General features: G+C 46.8%; 1 protein-coding gene across 7 annotated transcripts in view; it reads left to right on the top strand.

The window, feature by feature from the left end:
* CCDC88A (coiled-coil domain containing 88A) overlaps window positions 1–18,328 on the top strand; it is a 367,236-nt gene that overhangs the window by 105,547 nt on the left and 243,361 nt on the right. For all 7 annotated transcript variants that reach the window (XR_002908971.3, XM_024215537.3, XM_024215545.3 and 4 more), the window contains one exon: window positions 8,506–8,564. Coding sequence is in view for 6 of the 7 variants with exons in the window: in XM_024215537.3 (XP_024071305.2) it covers window positions 8,506–8,564 (59 nt within the window). In the remaining variant the exon portion in view is untranslated. The remainder of the gene's footprint in view (window positions 1–8,505; window positions 8,565–18,328) is intronic.

Raw genomic sequence — 18,328 nt, forward strand, 5'->3', positions numbered from 1 at the left:
ATTTAATTTAATTTTTTAAAATTTGTAGTTAGCTCATTGAAAATGTAGCTCAGGTAGGAATGAGCCACACCAGAGGGCTTGATGAAAATTTTAGCAAATGCTTGACTACAGAATGATGAATTTCATTGCTTCTGCTCAGATCTGAAGGTCAACCATGAACAAACACAAAATTTTAAACAACTAAAACCTTGAGATAGACATGCTACCATTGGGATTTATATTGAAGTATAACTGTCTTTTTAATCTTTTCCATGCCATGCTTCTGTGCATGGAAGGAGGAATCATTTCTCTTGGGCAAGAGGAACCATCTCAAACAGAACTACCTATCTGTTATCTCCCTTGTCAAATTCATTGTTTATAACCTTGACATTATCCTTGACCCTGAACTTTCCTTTCTCCTCCCATATCTGTAAATCTGTCTCTATAGCCATGTCTGTAACATTTCCCATTTTCCTGGGTACTGTGCCTCCACTTTTATCTTTTCTAATCTTGACTGTTGCTGCTATCTTCTCCTAGGCCTCTCAGGGTAGTCCACATAGCCCATGGAAGCAAGTCTCTCAGCCATGGCTGACAGACTTGAGGTAGAGAGGCTCGCACGAACATTCTGAAAATAGCTGTGTAGATAGTGCTTTGAAGTTGCAGCTCAGGCTCTAAAGCCAAGGGGTGGGGTAGGTTTCAGAACCTGAGCTCCAGCTACAACTTCAAACTGTTGTCTACGCAGCTATTTTTAGAGCACTGACGCAAGCATGCTAGCACACATCTGTCGACCCAGCTGGGAGTCTCACTTCTGGGAGCTGTGTACACATTCAGCCAGGGTCTCAGCTCCCTAAGTTCTAGTATATGTAGAATACTTCTGCCTCCTTTCTCATGTGTAGTAAGAAGTCTGAACATGTTCCTGCCATTCTCAAACACCACAGACTGTACAGTTATTGCATGTGATAGTTCAAAACATTCCATGGATTTGCTTTGACCTGCTTCAGAGACCTCATCTCTTTGTATTAGTTTTTTCTTTTGTTGCCAGTGATCATTTAACACCTGCTTCTGACTTGTTTGACTGAATCCTTCATTTTTTATGTTAATAAAATCAGATGTGAGAGGCCAGGTACTGTCATGTATCAAAAACTGGCTAAGAGAGAGAAAACAAAGATAGGAGTAAATGGTTAATATTTGTAATAGGAAAAGGCTAACAGTATGGTATCACAAGGTTAAATACCAGGTCCATTGTACTTTAATATATTTATTATCTGGAAAAGGGATGAGCAGTGAGGTAGCAAAATTTGAAAATGACAATAAATTATTTAGGTTATTCAAGATGGGAGAAAACTGAGAGGAACTTCAGATACACCTAATTAGGCTAAGTGTATGGACAACCTGATGGGAGATGAAATTCAGTGTTCACAAATACCATGTGAAATGTACATTACAGTGAGTAATTTGAGCTACTCATATACCTTACGTGGTCCTAATTTAACTATCAACTCAGGTAAAAGGCTTGGCCATCTCTGGGAAAATTCCATGAAGAGCTCTGCTCTATGTGCAGCAGTGATAAAAAAAAAAGAAGACGCAAAAACAATATTAGGATACATAAGAAAAAGGCTGGAAAATAATTTGGAAAGTATTACAATGCCATAATATAAATCAGTGGTATGCCCTCACTTGGAGGCCTATGTTCAGTTCTCAAAAATTATATAGCAGAAATAGAGGTGGTTCAGAGACAGGCAGTGAGAGTAAGAGGCATGGAAAAATTCTCATGGACATTGTTTGAAAAGATTGAGATTGTTTATCTCAGTGAGGAAAGGAATAAGATGAGCATTATAAAAATATATAAAATAATGGATGATATAGAAGAGGTAAAGCAGGGTCTTCTGTTCACCCTATTTCATAATGAAAGAACAAGGGGACATTCAATGAAATTTGAAAGTGACAAAATCAGAATTGATCAACAGAAATATTTTTTCACCTAATGCACTGCCTGTGTTACGTAACTTATTGCCATCATCACTGATGCTAGGAACTTATCAGATGTCAAAAAAGAACTGGGTGCTTATTTGGATTCAAAGATTAAACAAGAGTTTTGGAAAGAGTATTAACCCTCATGCTTCAGGCCATACCAGTCCCTAACTTTTGGGTTTTAAGAGGAAACTTTCCCTGGGGGACACGTGCTCCAATAACAGTGTATTGAATGGTTTTATACACCTTTCTTTGAAGCATCTGGTACAGACTGCTATTGGAAGATAGGATATTAGACTAGATGGACCACTGGCATGATCCAGCATGGCAATATTGTGTTCCTCTGTTACTTCCTTATTATAATGGCATATTTCTAATGGTAGAACACTAAAATCCTGTCTTGAGTTGGATCCATTGAAAATTATGTGCACTCAATGAGGTATTTTAGGGAAAAACTAAAATCTCTCCCTGCAAGATGTGCGTGAGGGAATAATAGCCAGCATTCATATTAAACATATTGTAAAAAAACATGTTTGCACATGACAGCCTAGCATTTCAAAATACAAAAGTATTTTGAATTTGACCCATGAAAATGTTGTCTTAATATAGAAGGGGAAAATGTAATAGAATGAGATTGCTGTATGATTATTTGCAGATTGACTGTCCTCCTGGCAGGATTAGTTAAATAGAAAAACCGTGGGACAGTCTCAGTTCACTCCACAGGAATTGCATTGACTTATTTTGACCTTTTGAACATACAATAAATATCAAACTTGGGTACCTAAATAAGTGGTCTGATTTTCAGAGGTGTGGGTCTGAAAACCCACAGTTTCAATTTACTGTAGTGTGAAATATGCTTGAGTAGCACACTTCAAAATGAGATCACTTATTTAAGTGTGTAAATAGAGACTTAAGGTGTCTAGATTTAGACACCCAAATTTGAAAACTTTGGCTAGAATGCTTACAAGTAGTAACTGTAAATGTAAATAGGATGGGAGAGCATATATTGCCCTTGTCTGGACAATTTGAGGATTGAGGACAGCAGCCAGGAATAGATCCAAGTGTCCGTCTGTGTCACCAGTGTAGGTAGTTTTCCCTTTAGTGGAAAAGTGCACATTTTCTTCTTCCCCTTCTGAACACAGCAGGGAGGTATCTTTCACCCTTTCACCTCACTCCACTCTTATGGGCCTTACTAGTCTGACAGGGACTCCAGGAGTTGCATTTATGTATGCTGGCTCCCCCTGGTTCCATGGATGTCTTAGGCTTCAATCTCTGGCAAATGAACCTCTCCTACTCCTCCCTGAGCAGTGCCCTGCACTGTCTCACTTTGCACCAACAGCACAGCAGTACTGATGGCCCCGCTTCTGCTGGACCCGTCCTCAGAGTGTGAGAGGGTTTCTGAGCCAGACCCCTCATTCTCACCTGCTCACCTATAGCCTGGATCCTTGGCAACAGCCCCCCTATCTGCCCACATATGGACCTTTTGCTATCCCCGGGGGCCACTGAGGCCCAGCAACGCATATGCTTGAGCCTATTGGCCTGCTTCAGCCGCTAACAGGACTGTGAGATGCTGCGACTGCCACCACACTGCACCCTCTTCCTGCAGGAGGTTCCCATTCCACTGGCACTGACGGTCCCCATTGGGGCCTCATCGTCCTCAGATGATGCACTTATTTCACCTTCCCTCTGCCCTCCAGACAACCATAGCCAATACCATGACCTGCTTTGGTGAGTGGTTGTGGCTCTCAGCCTCCTGGTGGAGGTCCAGGACGCGCAAAACCAGTTCTGGGATGTTCTGCAACTGCTGGGACCCTCCCGGACTGTCCTCCCTATCCACAAAGCCATCCTCCAACTGGCCCAAGTGGTCTGGCACACCCCAGCTTCCAGTGCCGCTACTTCATCTGATTTAAGGGTACAGACTTCCTGTTTACCCCATCCACCACCCAATTCACTTGTGATCCATGCAGCGACTGAATGCTCCCGCCAGCAACACCTCAAGGCCACCCCCACCCCAGGGGCGCTGGAATCGGGGGGGCAAAGCCGGTAGCTGGAGCCCAGGCAGCTGTGGGGAGCTGCGGACCCTCCATCTGCCCAGAGTGGGGGGCCCAAGAGCAGCCCCCAGATCGTGTCCCCTCCCTCGGGACCCCCCACCCAGGGCAGGTGGTGGGTCTGTGGCTCCCCACCGCTGCCTGGGCTGCTCTAACCATAGCCCGGTTTCAAAGCCTTGCTCTCCAGCCGGAGCTGGGTCGGCATAAGAGACGCACTGGCAGCTGTGGGGAGCCCTGGACCCTTCACCTGTCCTGGGTGGGGAACGGGTCAGGGGCTGCTCTCGGATCCCCCTATCCCTGGCAAGTGGAGGAGCCCGAACTCTCCGGTCCTGCTCCGGCTTCTGGCTTGGCCGGGAGCAGGCTTTCAGGGGAATGAGGAGGGGCAGAGTGGCGAAGAAATTGGACCTTCTGGGGTGCAAAGTTTATTCCTCTGTGGGCCTCCAGTTCTGCATTGCCACTTACTAGGCCTTTTGGCAAAATACAATTTCCTTTCCTACCTGAAGCTGGTGGAGTTTCAGGCTTTCCTCCTGGTGGAGAAACAGCAAGATTTCCAGATGCTGCTGGACGAGGGTGAGCTGGTTGCCAAGGTGGCTTTCTAAGCTGCAGTCGACGCCGCTGACACTGCGTCCCACACTCTAGTGACCGGTGTCATGCTCCGCCAGGATTCCTAGCTCCAATTCTCTAGCTTCCCTACGTAGGTCCAGACCACTCTTGAGGACCTTCCCTTTGACAACGAAAAACTCCTTAGCGACAAGACAAATTCTTCCACTCTTTCAAGGATTCCCATGCCACTTTGCGGTCGCTTGGTATTTACCCTGGCCACAACCCACAGGCAACAAAGATTGTTTTCGTGCCACCTACTAGCCCTACTTTCAATGTCCCCGGGAGCCATCTCACCATGGTCCGCACATCCAACGACCCTGCTATTTCGCCTCTGCCACTTCTGCTGCCTCGGCTCCCTCACACCGTCTGTCCAAACAGCTTTTTTGACTCTTCCCTTGAGACCTGCGAACCTCCTCCTACCTCTCCCACAGTGACCCAGATTGTCTTTGTGGGCCATCTTGCCCGGCTCGCCCACAATTGGGGCAAGATTACCACCTATTGATGAGTGATGGACATCATCCACCCGGGGTACTTGATAGAGTTCTTCTGGTTTTCCCTCGTCGTCTACCCCTTGGTGGCCATGGGAATCCTTCCCACCACAACCTCCTCCGAGATGAAGCGGACACCCTCCTCCAGAAGAGCACCATAGAATTAGTTCCTCGCCATTACTGTGGCTGTGGGTTCTATTCCCCCTATTTCCTTGTGCTGAAGAAGGGAGGTGGCTGTCGTCCACTTCTGTACCTCCGGTTGCTGAACATGGTCACGCTTCCTCTCATTCGCCCATCCCTCTCTCCTCGAGCCTGGTTCATGGCTCTCGATATGAAGGATGCCTATTTCCATGTTGACATCCACCCAGCTCATCGGAAGTTCCTCTGTTTCACAGTGGGACATTCTCATTACCAGTTTCGGGTCCTTCCCTTTGGTATTACCACTGCTCCCTGGGTCTTTGAAAAGATCTTTGCTGTCATCGCAGCCCACATGCGTTGTCTTGGCCACTCCGTGTTTCCTGGACAATTGGCTCCTTGTTGTGCCATCGTGCACCCATCTCCTCTCCACTATCCAGACCCTCCATGCTCTCTTTGCCGGCCTGGGCATCTGTATCAGCAAGGTCAAGTCAGTTCTCGTCCCCACCTGTATGCTCATGTTTATCAGGGCATGTCTGTATTTTCTTGCGGGCCGAGCCTTCCTCCCGACAGATCGTTTTGCTACCCTCACCTTTTTCATAGCGCAGCTACGCTCCAACAGCATATGCGTATCTGCCAGTGCCTTTCCCTCCTGGGCCACATTGTGGCCTGCATCTCCATAACACCTGCATGTGCGCTCCGGTCGATCTGCAGGCTGCAGTTGGACCACTTGGGCAAGCTGGTCTTGCTTTCCACCCCCGTTCCTCCATCCTGGCTTCCCTCACATGGTGGACCAACCCATCCAAAGTCTTGGCCAGCACTCTGTTCGCTCCTCCCACTGCCCACACCACACTTACCATGGATGCCTCCCTCGCTGGGTGAGACATCATTTGGAGGGCCATATGGCACAGGGCCACTGGATTCTGCAAGAGGTGTGGATGTACATCAACATGCTGGAATTGTGGGCTGCCCGCCTTTCCTGTTGGGTGTTCCTGCCCCTCATCAGATCCCAGTACATTCAGCTGCTGTCCGACAACATGACAGCAGTTGTGTATATCAACAAGCAGGGAAGTGCCTGGTCCTCCTCCCTCTGTGCAGAGGCCATACTCCTCTAGAACTGGTGCCTCAGGCATGGGTTCACATCCACGCCATGCATCTCCTAGGCACCAGCAACTCCCTGGTGGACACACTCAGCAGGTCCTTCTGTGCGAATCACTTGTGGGAGCTCCATGACCTCATACTTCGCTCAGTCTCTTGCCAGTGGGGCATGCCGCACTGGGACGTCTTTGTGACTGCTGCAAACCACAAACTTCCCCTCTTCTGCTCCAGAGGAACCCTTAGGCTGGGCTCACAGGGTGATGCCCTTCTCCTGCCCTGAACCACCAAACTAGGTATGCCTTCCCGCCCATTCTCCTGCTCCCGCAAGGTGTGGCAGGACCGCATGATGGTCATTCTGATAGCCCCCTCCTGGCCTCGCCAGTATTGTTTCACTGATCTCCTCCACCTTTCTGCTTGCACCCCGATCTGCCTTCCCCTCCTCCTGGATCTCTTCACACAGGTGTAAGGTTGCCTGTGGCACTCCAACCCAAAGCTGCTCCTCCTTATGGCTTGGTATTTGGATGGGGTTCGTGTGTAGGCAGAGCATGTTCCATACCCATGCACAACATCCTCACACACAGCAGACAGCAGTCTATCAGAGCCTGCTACCAAGAAAAATGGCGACATTTCACCGCCTGGGTGCACCGCCACCTCTGGACTACATCTCCATTCCCATCCTCCTGGAGTACCTTCTCCACCTTAAGATGTTGGGTCTTGCCCACTCCGCCGTCTGTGTCCACCTGGTGGTGCTGAGTGCCTCCCTCCTCCCCCGTGGACAGCTCCTTGGTCTTCACTCACCCGACCACCACCATCTTCCTGCATGGCATACTCAATGCCTTCCCATCGGTGTGGAATTCTACCCACTCTTTGGACCTGAATCTCATCCTCTCTGCCCTCACTAAGCTGCCCTTTGAACCTCTCGCAACTTGCTCTCTCGCCCACCTCTCTATGAAGGTGATCTTCTTAGTGGCCATCACCTTGGCAAGATAGGTTAGCAAGCTGGAGGCCATGATGGCCGACCCACCCTTTACTGTCTTCCACAAAAACAAAGTCTCCCTGTGCCTGCACCCCAAATTTCTCTGCAAGGTGGCCTCTCCGTTCTACCTCAACCAGTGCATCCACCTTCCGATCTTCTACTCCAAACCACACATCTCCCCGAGAGTGAAAACGCTGCATTCTCTCAATGTCCGTCAGGCACTGGCCTTTTATCTCCAGCGGACCCACATCTTCCGTGTCCACCCAGGCTCTTCCTCACCATCACAGAACACTGCTGGGGCCATGCCCTCTCCTCCCAGTACCCTCTCTCACGTTCCTCCGCGAGTCAATGGCCCACTCCACGCGGGCGCGTTCTGCCACGTCTGCCTTCCTCGTGGACATGCCATGGCAGGACATTTGTAAAGCGGACACGTGGGCCTCTGTCCACGCTTTTACCACTCGCTATGCAGCAGCGGTGGTGGATGCAACAGTCGGCTGTGCCATCCTACAGGCTAACTTCTTGTGAGTCCTTCCACCCATCTCCATGCTGAACACTGTTCGCTACTCACCCATGTCTGGAATCCATATAGGGACCATCACTCAAAGAAGAGGAGGTTACTTATTGTAATTGAAGGTTCTTCAAGATGTGTGGTCTGTCCCTATTTGGATTCCAATACCCGCCTTCCATCCCCTCTTCTGGGGGCTCCATTGCATGCTGGTAAGAGGGACCTGTAATGGTGTTGACCCGCACAGCCTCTTAAAGCCTCGGACACACCACGTGGCCGATGCATGTGCGGATCAACGGACACTACTACAAACAGCTATGGCGTGTGGTACGCGTTCGCAGACATGTCTGGAATCCAAATAGGGACCACAGATCTCAAAGGACCTCACATCTCAAAGGACCTCCAGTTACAGTAAGTAATCTCCTCTTATTTTTTAAACTACTTGTGAGTAGTAAAGTGTGTGTGTGTGTGCTGAAAGTTACTTTTTTAAAAGACAAAGGAACAAGGAGCTGAAAGCTTTGACATACATTCCCTCATCATATTTGCTGTTATTCTGAACTAAGCCAAAATGTTCAATTGTATAAAAATAATGGTGATAAATAAAATCTGCAATTCAGTAAAAGAGCTTTTCATAAAGAATGATCAGATTTGAAATCATATCTGAACAGTTACTTGCACCCACAATAATTTATTTTATTTTAGAGCCAGGAACTGAAGAAATTAAAAAACTACTTTTACTCTTACTTGGCTGCGCAGTTCAGGTAAGTTTTTAAATATGTTTCTTTATATGCTATTTTATTATATTACACATTTTTAATGGTTGTTTCCTGATGCAAACATATCCTCTCCCCTCAATTTGTTTTTTAATACAGCATTAACTCAAATCAGGAAATTCCAACAGTTTTAAGGTTGCTTTAACAATATTAAGGTGGTGACATTGCAAATTCTGTATATTTTATGGTATAAATAAATAACAAAGTATCTTTGTCTTAATGTATTATGGTTTACATTTAGTAAGACAAATTGGAATGCTTAATATGACACACAAACAGCATGAATGAGTTAATATTGTTGGAGCAACCTTAATTTTTAGCATTTCTCGTTGTTTTATTAATGTTAATTTGTTTTATTTAGTTTTCTTGGTGTTCTAAAGTAAAAAGTGCATTATATTTCCCCTTTTCATAAAATCGGTTTAAGAGGCTGCTTCAAACTACCAAAGAATAATTTTACTTTAGAAGAAAAAGCGTTATAAAGTATTCTTTTAAAAGAAAATATTTGCATCTAGGCTGCCTATTTGTGTGCTTGATTTTAGTTCAGTTCAAACTAAATAACTGAACTCCCTTATGCATTCCCTATAATCAACATTTTAATGCAAATCATAGAAAGTGTGTATCTTTAACACTCTTAGTGCCAAATTATGAACGCTTTAATCCTATTGATAAATATTTACTTACACAAGTAATCCCATTAGAACATAAGAACGACCATACTGGGTCAGACCAAAGGTCCATCTGCTTCAGAGGGAATGAACAGAACAGGTAATCATCATTCCCAGCTTCTGGCAAACCGAGACTAGGGACACCATCCCTTCCCATCCTGGCTAATAACCACTGATAGACCTATTCTCCATGAATTTGTCTAATTGACTTCAATGGGAGTACTTACATGAGTAATTGCTCACCAATAGGAATAAGGCATTCAGAGTGGTGGCCTTAAATAAATAATAGAAATGAAACTGACCTTTAATGTGCACATTAGAATTACAGGTAAGGTCTGGGTTTACCCAACTGGTGTGGATATGACAGGACATTGACTGGCAAAGTATAAAATAATGAGCAAAATAAGATGTAGGTGAAATTCTGTTGTACATTTAAGATATAATAGTAATGGAATAACACATTTTCATAGGATAACAGTCACTGGATGTTTGTTTTGATCACTATGAAATAAGGCCCAGCTTTTCACCCTGGCTCTAACCAGGCCTCCATTTTGGCATTGTAACCCACAAATCAGGATTGGGGCCTTAAAATTGTCAATTATCTTTGCTGCATGTGCTAAATTGTGCTCATACAGTAACTCCTTGCTTAACGTTGTAGTTATGTTCCTGAAAAATGCTACTTTAAGTGAAACAATGTTAAGCGAATCCAATTTCCCCATAAGAATTAATGTAAATGTAAATGTTCCAGGGACAATTTTTTCACCAGACAAAAGACTATTTTTTTATATATATAGATACACATACACACACACAGTATAAGTTTTAAACAAGCAATTTAATACTGTACACAGCAATGATGATTGTGAAGCTTGGTTGAGGTGGTGAAGTCAGGGTGGGATATTTCCCAGAGAATGCCTTACCGCTAAATGATGAATTAGCACTCGGCTGAGCCCTCAAGGGTTAACACATTGTTGTTAATGTAGCCTCACACTCTATAAGGCAGCAGGAATGGAGGGAGGGGAGACAACATGGCAGAGAGAGACAGAGACACACAGTGCGTGTGTGTGTGTGTGTGAGAGAGAGAGAGAGACGCGCATTGCCCCTTTAAGTACGCTGACCCTACTAAGCACACTGCCTTTCTAAGTAGATCAGAAATGTGAGACAGCAGCTGCTGCCAGCAAGCTCCCTCCATTCTGAGCCCATCCTGTCCCCTTCCCCCCATCCCCGTGGAGATGGGGGAGCGGGAGCAGGAGCGGGGCAAGGGGACATCCTGACATTAGCCCTCCCCCCCCCAAAAAAGCAGGAGTCTCCCTGGAGCAGCTCCAAGGCAGAGGGCAGGAGCAGCACTTTGGCAGTGGGGGGGACGGTACAGCTGAACTGCCCGGCAATTGATAGCCTGCTGGGCAGCTGCCGCACACGGAACTTAGGGGAGCCAGGGAGCTGATGGGGGGAGGGGAGGGCTGCTGGTCCACCCTGGTTCCAAGCCCCCACCAGCTAGCTCTAACGGGCTGCTCTTTCTGCAAGCAGTGGACAAAGCAGGCGGTTGCCAAACAGTGTTATAAGGGAGCATTGCACAACTTTAAACAAGCATGTTCTCTAATTGATCAGCAACATAACGAAACGACGTTAACCGGGATGACTTTAAGTGAGGAGTTACTGTAATTATTTGTACCTGCTTAAATAAAGGCTAGGGTTTGAAAGTCTGACATGAACTGTAAAGGTAAAGCTGAACTAAATTAATATCAGTTAATTATCTGGTACAAATATCGTAGTATCAAGGTGAATCTGAAATAGTCATTTTCAGATTAGGAGACATGGATCATATGATGATGATCTGTAATACATTTTTATTAGGGATATCAAGCGATTAAAAAAATTAATTGTGATTAATGGTGCGATTGATCCTACTGTGAAACAGTAATAGAATACTATTTATTTAAATATTTTTGAATGTTTTCTACATTTTCAAATATATTGATTTCAATTACAACACAGAATACAAAATGGACAGTGCTCACTTTATATTTATTTTTGATTACAAATATTTGAACTTCAAAAAAACAAAAGAAATAGTACTTTTCAATTTCCCGTTTACAAGTACTGTAATGCAATCTCTTTATCATGAAAGTTGAACTTACAAATGTAGAATTATGTACAAAAAAACCTGCATTCAAAAATAAAAAAATATAAATCTTTAAAGCCTATAAGTCTACTCAGTCCTACTTCTTGTTCAGCCAATCGCTCAGAGAAACAAGTTTGTTTACATTTACAGGCGATAATGCCACCCGCTTCTTGTTTATAGTGTCACCTGAAAGTGAGAACAGTCATTCACATGGCACTGTCGTAGCCAGCATTGCAAGATATTTACATGCCAGATACTAAAGATTCATATGTCCCTTCATGCTTCAACCACCATTCCAGAGGACATATGTCTATGTTGATGACAGGTTCTGCTCGATAATGATTCAAAGCAGTGCAGACCAATGCATGTTCATTTTCATCATCTGAGTCAGATGCCACCAGCAGAAGATTGATTTTCTATTTTGGTGGTTCGGATTCTGTAATTTCTGCATTGGATTGTTGCTCTTTTAAAACTTCTGAAAGCATGCTCCACACCTCATCCCTCTCAGATTTTGGAAGGCACATCAGATTCTTAAACCTTGAGTCGAGAGCTGTATCTATCCTTAGAAATCTCACGTTGGTATCTTCTTTGCAATTTGTCATATCTGCAGTGAAAGTGTTCTTAAAATGAACAACATAGAATCATAGAAGATTAGGGTTGTAAGAGACCTAAGGAGGTCATCTAGTCCAACCCCCTGCTCAAAGCAGGACCAATCCCAACTAAATCATCCCAGCCAGGGCTTTGTCAACCTGGGCCTTAAAAACCTCTCCCTAGGTAACCCATTCCAGTGCTTCACCACCCTCCTATTGAAATAGTTTTCCCTAATATCCAACCTAGACCTCCCCCACTGCAACTTGAGACCATTGCTCCTTGTTCTGTCATCTGCCACCACTGAGAACAGTCTAGCTTCATCCTCTTTGGAACCCCCCTTCAAATAGTTGAAGGCTACTATCAAATCCCCCCTCACTCTTCTCTTTTGCAAACTAAATAAGCCCATTTCCCTCAGCCTCTCCTCATAAGTCATGTGCCCCAGTCCCCTAATCATTTTCGTTGCTTTCCGCTGGACTCTCTCCAATTTATCAACATCCTTTCTGTAGTGGGAGGCCCCAAAACTGGATGCAATACTCCAGATGTGGCCTCACCAGTGCCGAATAGAGGGGAATAATCACTTCCCTCAATCTGCTGGCAACACTCCTACTAAAGCAGCCCAATATGCCGTTAGCCTTCTTGGCAACAAAGGCACACTGTTGACTCATATCCCACTTCTCGTCCACTATAATCCCCAGACACAACATGTCTGCAGACACAACATGTGTTGAGTCATCATCCAAGACTGCTATAACATGAAATATATGGCAGAATTCAGGTAAAACAGAGCAGGAGGCATACAATTCTCCCCCCCCCCCCCAAGGAATTCAGTCATGAATTTAATTAACACATGGTTTTTTTAAAGAGCATCATCAGCATGGAAGCATGTCCTCTGGAATGATGGCTGAAGCATGAAGGGGCATACAAATGTTTAGCACATCTGACACGTAAATACCTTGCAATGCTTGCTACAAAAGTGCCATGCTAACCCCTGTTCTCACTTTCAGGTGACATTGTAAATAAGAAGCGGGAAGCATTATCTCCCATAAATGTAAAGAAACTTGTTTGTCTTAATGGTTGGCTGAACAAGAAGTAGGACCGAGTGGACTTGTAGGCTCTAAAGTTTTACACTGTGTTGTTTTTGAGTGCAGTTATGTAACAAAAATATTCTACATTTGTAAGGTGTACGTTCATGATAAAGAGATTGCAGTACAGTACTTGTTTGAGGTGAATTGAAAAATACTATGTTAGAGGGCTTATTCCTTCACCCTCCCACTTCCCTGGTCCTTCTCGAGTGAACAGAGAGCAACAATACCCGAAGTCCAAAGGTGCAAACAATTCGATGTTTATTGGGGTGAACTTGCAGCAAGCTTAAATCCAAGTTCCTTTTTCCTTATTTTCGAATCCCAACGTAATTCCTGTTTGCCCCTAATTTATATAGTAATATTCTCAGCTATACCTTAACCAATCATTTTACTGAAATTTACCTAACCAATCCTAACATATTGTAACATGATTAGCTAACCAATTATATCCCACCACCTTACTTAGTTTACACCCAGCAAAATGAATTATACAGCAGACAGAAACAATCACAGAACCAGACAGAGACCATGCAAATAAACAATAGCAAAGTGGGAACTATAATGACAAAACAATACAGAAGTGAGGATTTCACAACTACAGCTATAAAGACATAAGGGTTTCCCAACTATGTCTATTGATAAGTGAGTTCTTACCAAACAGAAAACTATCGAACTAAATTTCCTTTTACATCTTCTAGGCTCTTCCCTTTTATCTGGAGGTGATAGATCAGATCAGCTTTCTAACAGCCCCAGATTGCCTTATTTCAGTATGACTGGTTTGAAATGTGTGAGGATGTGACCATATGATTTCCAGCTTATGGCAGCTCCCACTGCTTAGGCAAAGGCCTTAGCTTAAGAACAGGGCCTCAGACTGTCACAGTGAGAGAAGGCCTTTATACAGGCAGACAGTGATTTTGATTCTTTCTTTTATACCTCTATAACTAACTAAATGATAAACATATGCCTAAATTCTTAAAATATAGGCCTTAACAGACAGTTAATTATCTGTATTACTGATCATCATCATATGATCCATGTCTCCTAATCTGAAAATGACTATCTCAGATTCACCTTGATACTACGATATTTGTACCAGATAATTAACTGTCTGTCTATATCCTAACACTCCACCATCCCCCCCTCTCCCTTTTTTTTTCCTTTTGGGATCTTCCTGCCCAGGTATCCCTGGAAAAGCATAGGACATATGGCGATACACTTCCTGATAGGGCCAGGCATCAAGGTGGAAGGTGTGGATATTCCATCTGTCCTACTTCCCCTTCTGTGGTAGGCATTCTACATTCTCATTCAGGCATACCACATATCATAGAATATTAGGGTTGAAAGAGACCTCAAGAGGTCATCTAGTCCAATCCCTTGCTCACAGCAGGACAACACCAACTAAATCATCCCAGCCAAGGCTTTGTCAAGCCGGGCCTTAAAAACCTCTAAGGATGGAGATTCCACCACCTCCTTTGGTAACCCATTCCAGTGCTTCACCACCCTCCTAGTGAAATAATGTTTCTTCTTCGAGTGCTTGATCATGTTGATTCCAATCAGGTGTGTGCACGTGTACGTTGGCCGGAAGATTTTTCCCTTAGCAGCTTCCATCGGGTCAGCCTGGGTGCCCCCTAGAGTCGTGCCCTCATGGCACCTAATATATGTAGCCCTGCCAACCCGCCACCCCTTTAGTTCCTTCTTACCGCCAGTGACAGTGGCTGGAACTTGCTCTTGCTCAGCAAGTTTCTTCTCTATGCCGTTGTATATAGTTAGTATGTTATTCGTAGTGTTCGAGTTAATAGTTTAGTATAGTACAGTGTTGTTGGGGGTTCCCCCCCTCCGTCTGGCACCGGTGCCGTGGCATGTTGTGGTCCCCAAGCTTCAAGAACTGCATGGCCTGCGCCAAGTGCATTCCAAAAAGTGACCTGCACTCGTCGTGTCTTCGATGCCTGGGGGAGACCCATCAGAAAGATCGTTGTAAGATCTGCCGCGAGTTCCGCCCGAGAACACTTAAAGAAAGAGAACAGCGGCTGAAGGTGATTTTCATGGAGACAGCCCTACGCCCCCACTGCGACCCAGGCTCGAGAGACCCGACCCCTACGCCGGCGTCCTCAACACAGAGTGCCCTGGCGCTGTCGGCGAGTTCGGCGCCGAGAGAGGACTCCTCCAGGGACTCTCGGCACTGCCACGGCTTCTCACGGGGCCCGTCTGACAGTAGGCACTGCTCCCACTCGCTGGTGCCTCAAAAGAAGAAAAAGCCAGATGACTGTTCTCCTCCGGCTAAGCCTTGAGATGTGCGACCCCGGGCGGGCCACTCCTCGGCATCTCCTTCCGGGGCCGTGTCGACTCCTGCCCAAGTGCAGCAGTTGAGTCCGGCCCCACCTCAATCAGCGGTGTCTACGCAGCAGCTGCCGCTCCTGTCCATGCTGGAAGCGTACTAGGCTGCTCGAGACGACCTCCACCTGACGGCATCGTTCTCACCTGCCAGGGAGGAACCCTCAGTGCCGACGGAGCCACATCCTCTGGTGCACTCTAAAGGGAAGCTGGCTATGATGTCGAGGTGCTCCCCTTCTCCTTGTCCATTGGCGCTTAACCGCTCCGACAGAGAGCCTTCCCGCTCCCCGAGCTCTCGACATTCAAGACATCAAGGATCGGCTCCTCCGTGATCTTCAGTGTCTGAGACCTCGGAGTCATTGCCCAACTCCTGTTGCTCGAGTAGGAGCAGAAGCCGTAGAGCAAGGTTGGGCAGAGACAGAAGGGAACATCAGGCGTGGCCTTCGCAGTGGCAGAATCCGCCTCAGTGGCCCTTCTGGACCCCCTGGGCTTATCACCAGGGTCAGGGAGGAACCCAGGGCCCACGCTCAGCGGTATCTTCAGTGGCCTCCACCATTTTCGTACCACCTTCCGCTGTGCCTCTGCCCCTGGCGCCTACGGTCCCGACATCTTTGCCTCCGGCCCCGCCGTCAACTCTGGCACCTTGCTCAGCTCCAATTTCAGCACCGGCCTTCACGGCGTCAACGCACCTGTCTCCCATGCCTGCATTGTTGTTGATGTCGACCTTGATGCAGGCACCTACGGCCCCGGTACCGATGTTGGCATCGGGCCCCCCGACCCTGGCAGCTCATGTGAGCGTGCCGATTCAGCTTCCTCCGGTGAGACTGATGCCGATATTGACGCCTGCTACGATGCCTATGGCCCCGGCACTGTCATCGGCACGACTTCCGCCAACGCTGTCCTGGGAGTCACGTGACCTCTCCGGGGCAGACGGTAGGGAGCTTCCATTATCGACACATGATTCCTCCTCCTCATCACCGGACGAAGCGTTGGCAGGGACGGCCATAGCTCCTGCGTTAGAGGATAACAGAGTCCTACAGTAGTTGCTCTGCAGGGCTGCCCAAGGTCTGGGCATCAAGGCCGAGGAGGTGGTAGAGGACACAGATCCCATGGTGGACATCCTAGCACCCTTGGGACCTTCACGGGTAGCGTTGGCCTTCGTAAGGACGGTTGTGGACACAACTAAGACCCTGTGGCAGACGCCAGCATCCCTGCCACCCACTGCCAAACGTAATGAGTGGCGGTATTTCATGCCCTCCAGAGGCTTTAAGCATCTGTACTCCTACCCGCCTCTGGATTCGCTAGTGGTCGATGCGGCTAACCAGCTGGAGAGACAGGGTTTCCAGGGTCCTTCTCCAAAGAATAGGGATGCTAAACGCCTAGACCTCGTGGGTAGAAAGGTCTACTCCACTGGTGGTTTGCAACTCCATATTGCTAACCAAAAGGCCATTGTGAGCAGGTACTTTTATAACACCTGTGCAGCAATGGCGAAGTTCATGGAGCTCGTCCCTTCGGACTCTCGGTCAGAGTTCACCGCCTTGGTGGAAGAAGGGAAATTAGTCTCCTGGGCTTCATTGCAGGCAGCTTTAGACGCTGCAGACGTTGCCACAAGAGTGATGGTGACAGGGGTGGCTATGCAGCGGTGGGCCTGGTTGCAAGTCTCAGGGTTGCCCTACGAGGTCCAACAAACAATTCAGGACCTCCCGTTTGAAGGTGAGACTCTGTTTTCAGAGAAGACGGACAAACGGGTCCACAGCGTAAAAGATTCCCGAGCTACCCTCAGATCCTTGGGCTTGCATACCCCCACCACACAGCAGAGACACTTCCGCCCACAACCTCCTCAAAGGTTCCAGCAGCAGAACTGCCAGGACAATTCTCAGAGGAGGAACCGGAGCAGCAGGAGAAGGCAACTCCCCTTCGCTAATCAAGGCCAGCCCAAACCGCCCTCTGGCCCTAAACTGGCCTTTTGAAGGTGCAGTCGAAGACGGCGCATCAGATCAGATCAGATCCCTAGTCATCGGTCCAAATTGCCACTTCTTGTAAGCTTCTTTTTTGAGTTTAAGCTCACAGAAGATTTCACTGTTAAGCCAAGCTGGTCGCCTGCCATATTTGCCATTCTTTCTGCACTTCGGGATGGTTTGTTCCTGCGCCCTCAATAAGGCTTCTTTAAAATACAGCCAACTCTCCTGGACTCCTTACCCCCTCAGATTAGCCTCCCAGAGGATCCTGCCCATCAGTTCCCTAAGGGAGTCAAAGTCTGCTTTTCTGAAGTTCAAGGTCCGTATTTTGCTACTCTCCTTTCTTCCTTTTGTCAGGATCCTGAACTCAACCATCTCATGGTCACTGCTGCCTAGGTTGCCACCCACTTCTACTTCCCCCACCAATTCTTCCCAGTTTGTAATCAGCAGGTCAAGAAGAGCATGGCTCCTAGTCAGTTCCTCCAGCACTTGTACCAGGAAGTTGTCGCCAACACTCTCCAAAAACTTGCTGGATTGTCTGTGCATTGCTGTATTGCTCCCCCAGCAGATGTCAGGTTGATAGAAGTTCCCCATTAGAACCAGGGCCTGTGATCTGGAAACTTTGGTTAGTTGTCCGAAGAAAGCCTCGTCTACCTCATCTTCTGATCCGGTGGTCTATGGCACACGCCCACCACGACATCACCCTTGTTGCTTTTGCCTCTACATTTAACCCAAAGACTCTTAACAGGCTTTTCTCCAGTTTCAAACTGGAGCTCTGAGCAGTCATATCACTCTCTTACATACAATGCAACTCCTCCACCTTTCCTCCCATACCTGTCCTTCCTGAACAGTTCCTTGATTGTGCCAGGACTTCCAATTCTTCCTGCTTGTTTCCCAGGCTTCTTGCATTTGTGTACATGCATCTAAGATAACTAGCCGATTGCCCTACTTTCTCAATATGAATCAGGAGGCTTCCCGTCTTGTACTCTCCTCCTTGTGTTTC

The sequence above is a fragment of the Terrapene carolina genome, unplaced genomic scaffold, assembly GCF_002925995.2.
Source record: "Terrapene carolina triunguis isolate 2854851 unplaced genomic scaffold, T_m_triunguis-2.0 Scaffold132, whole genome shotgun sequence".
Classification (NCBI taxonomy): domain Eukaryota; kingdom Metazoa; phylum Chordata; order Testudines; family Emydidae; genus Terrapene; species Terrapene triunguis.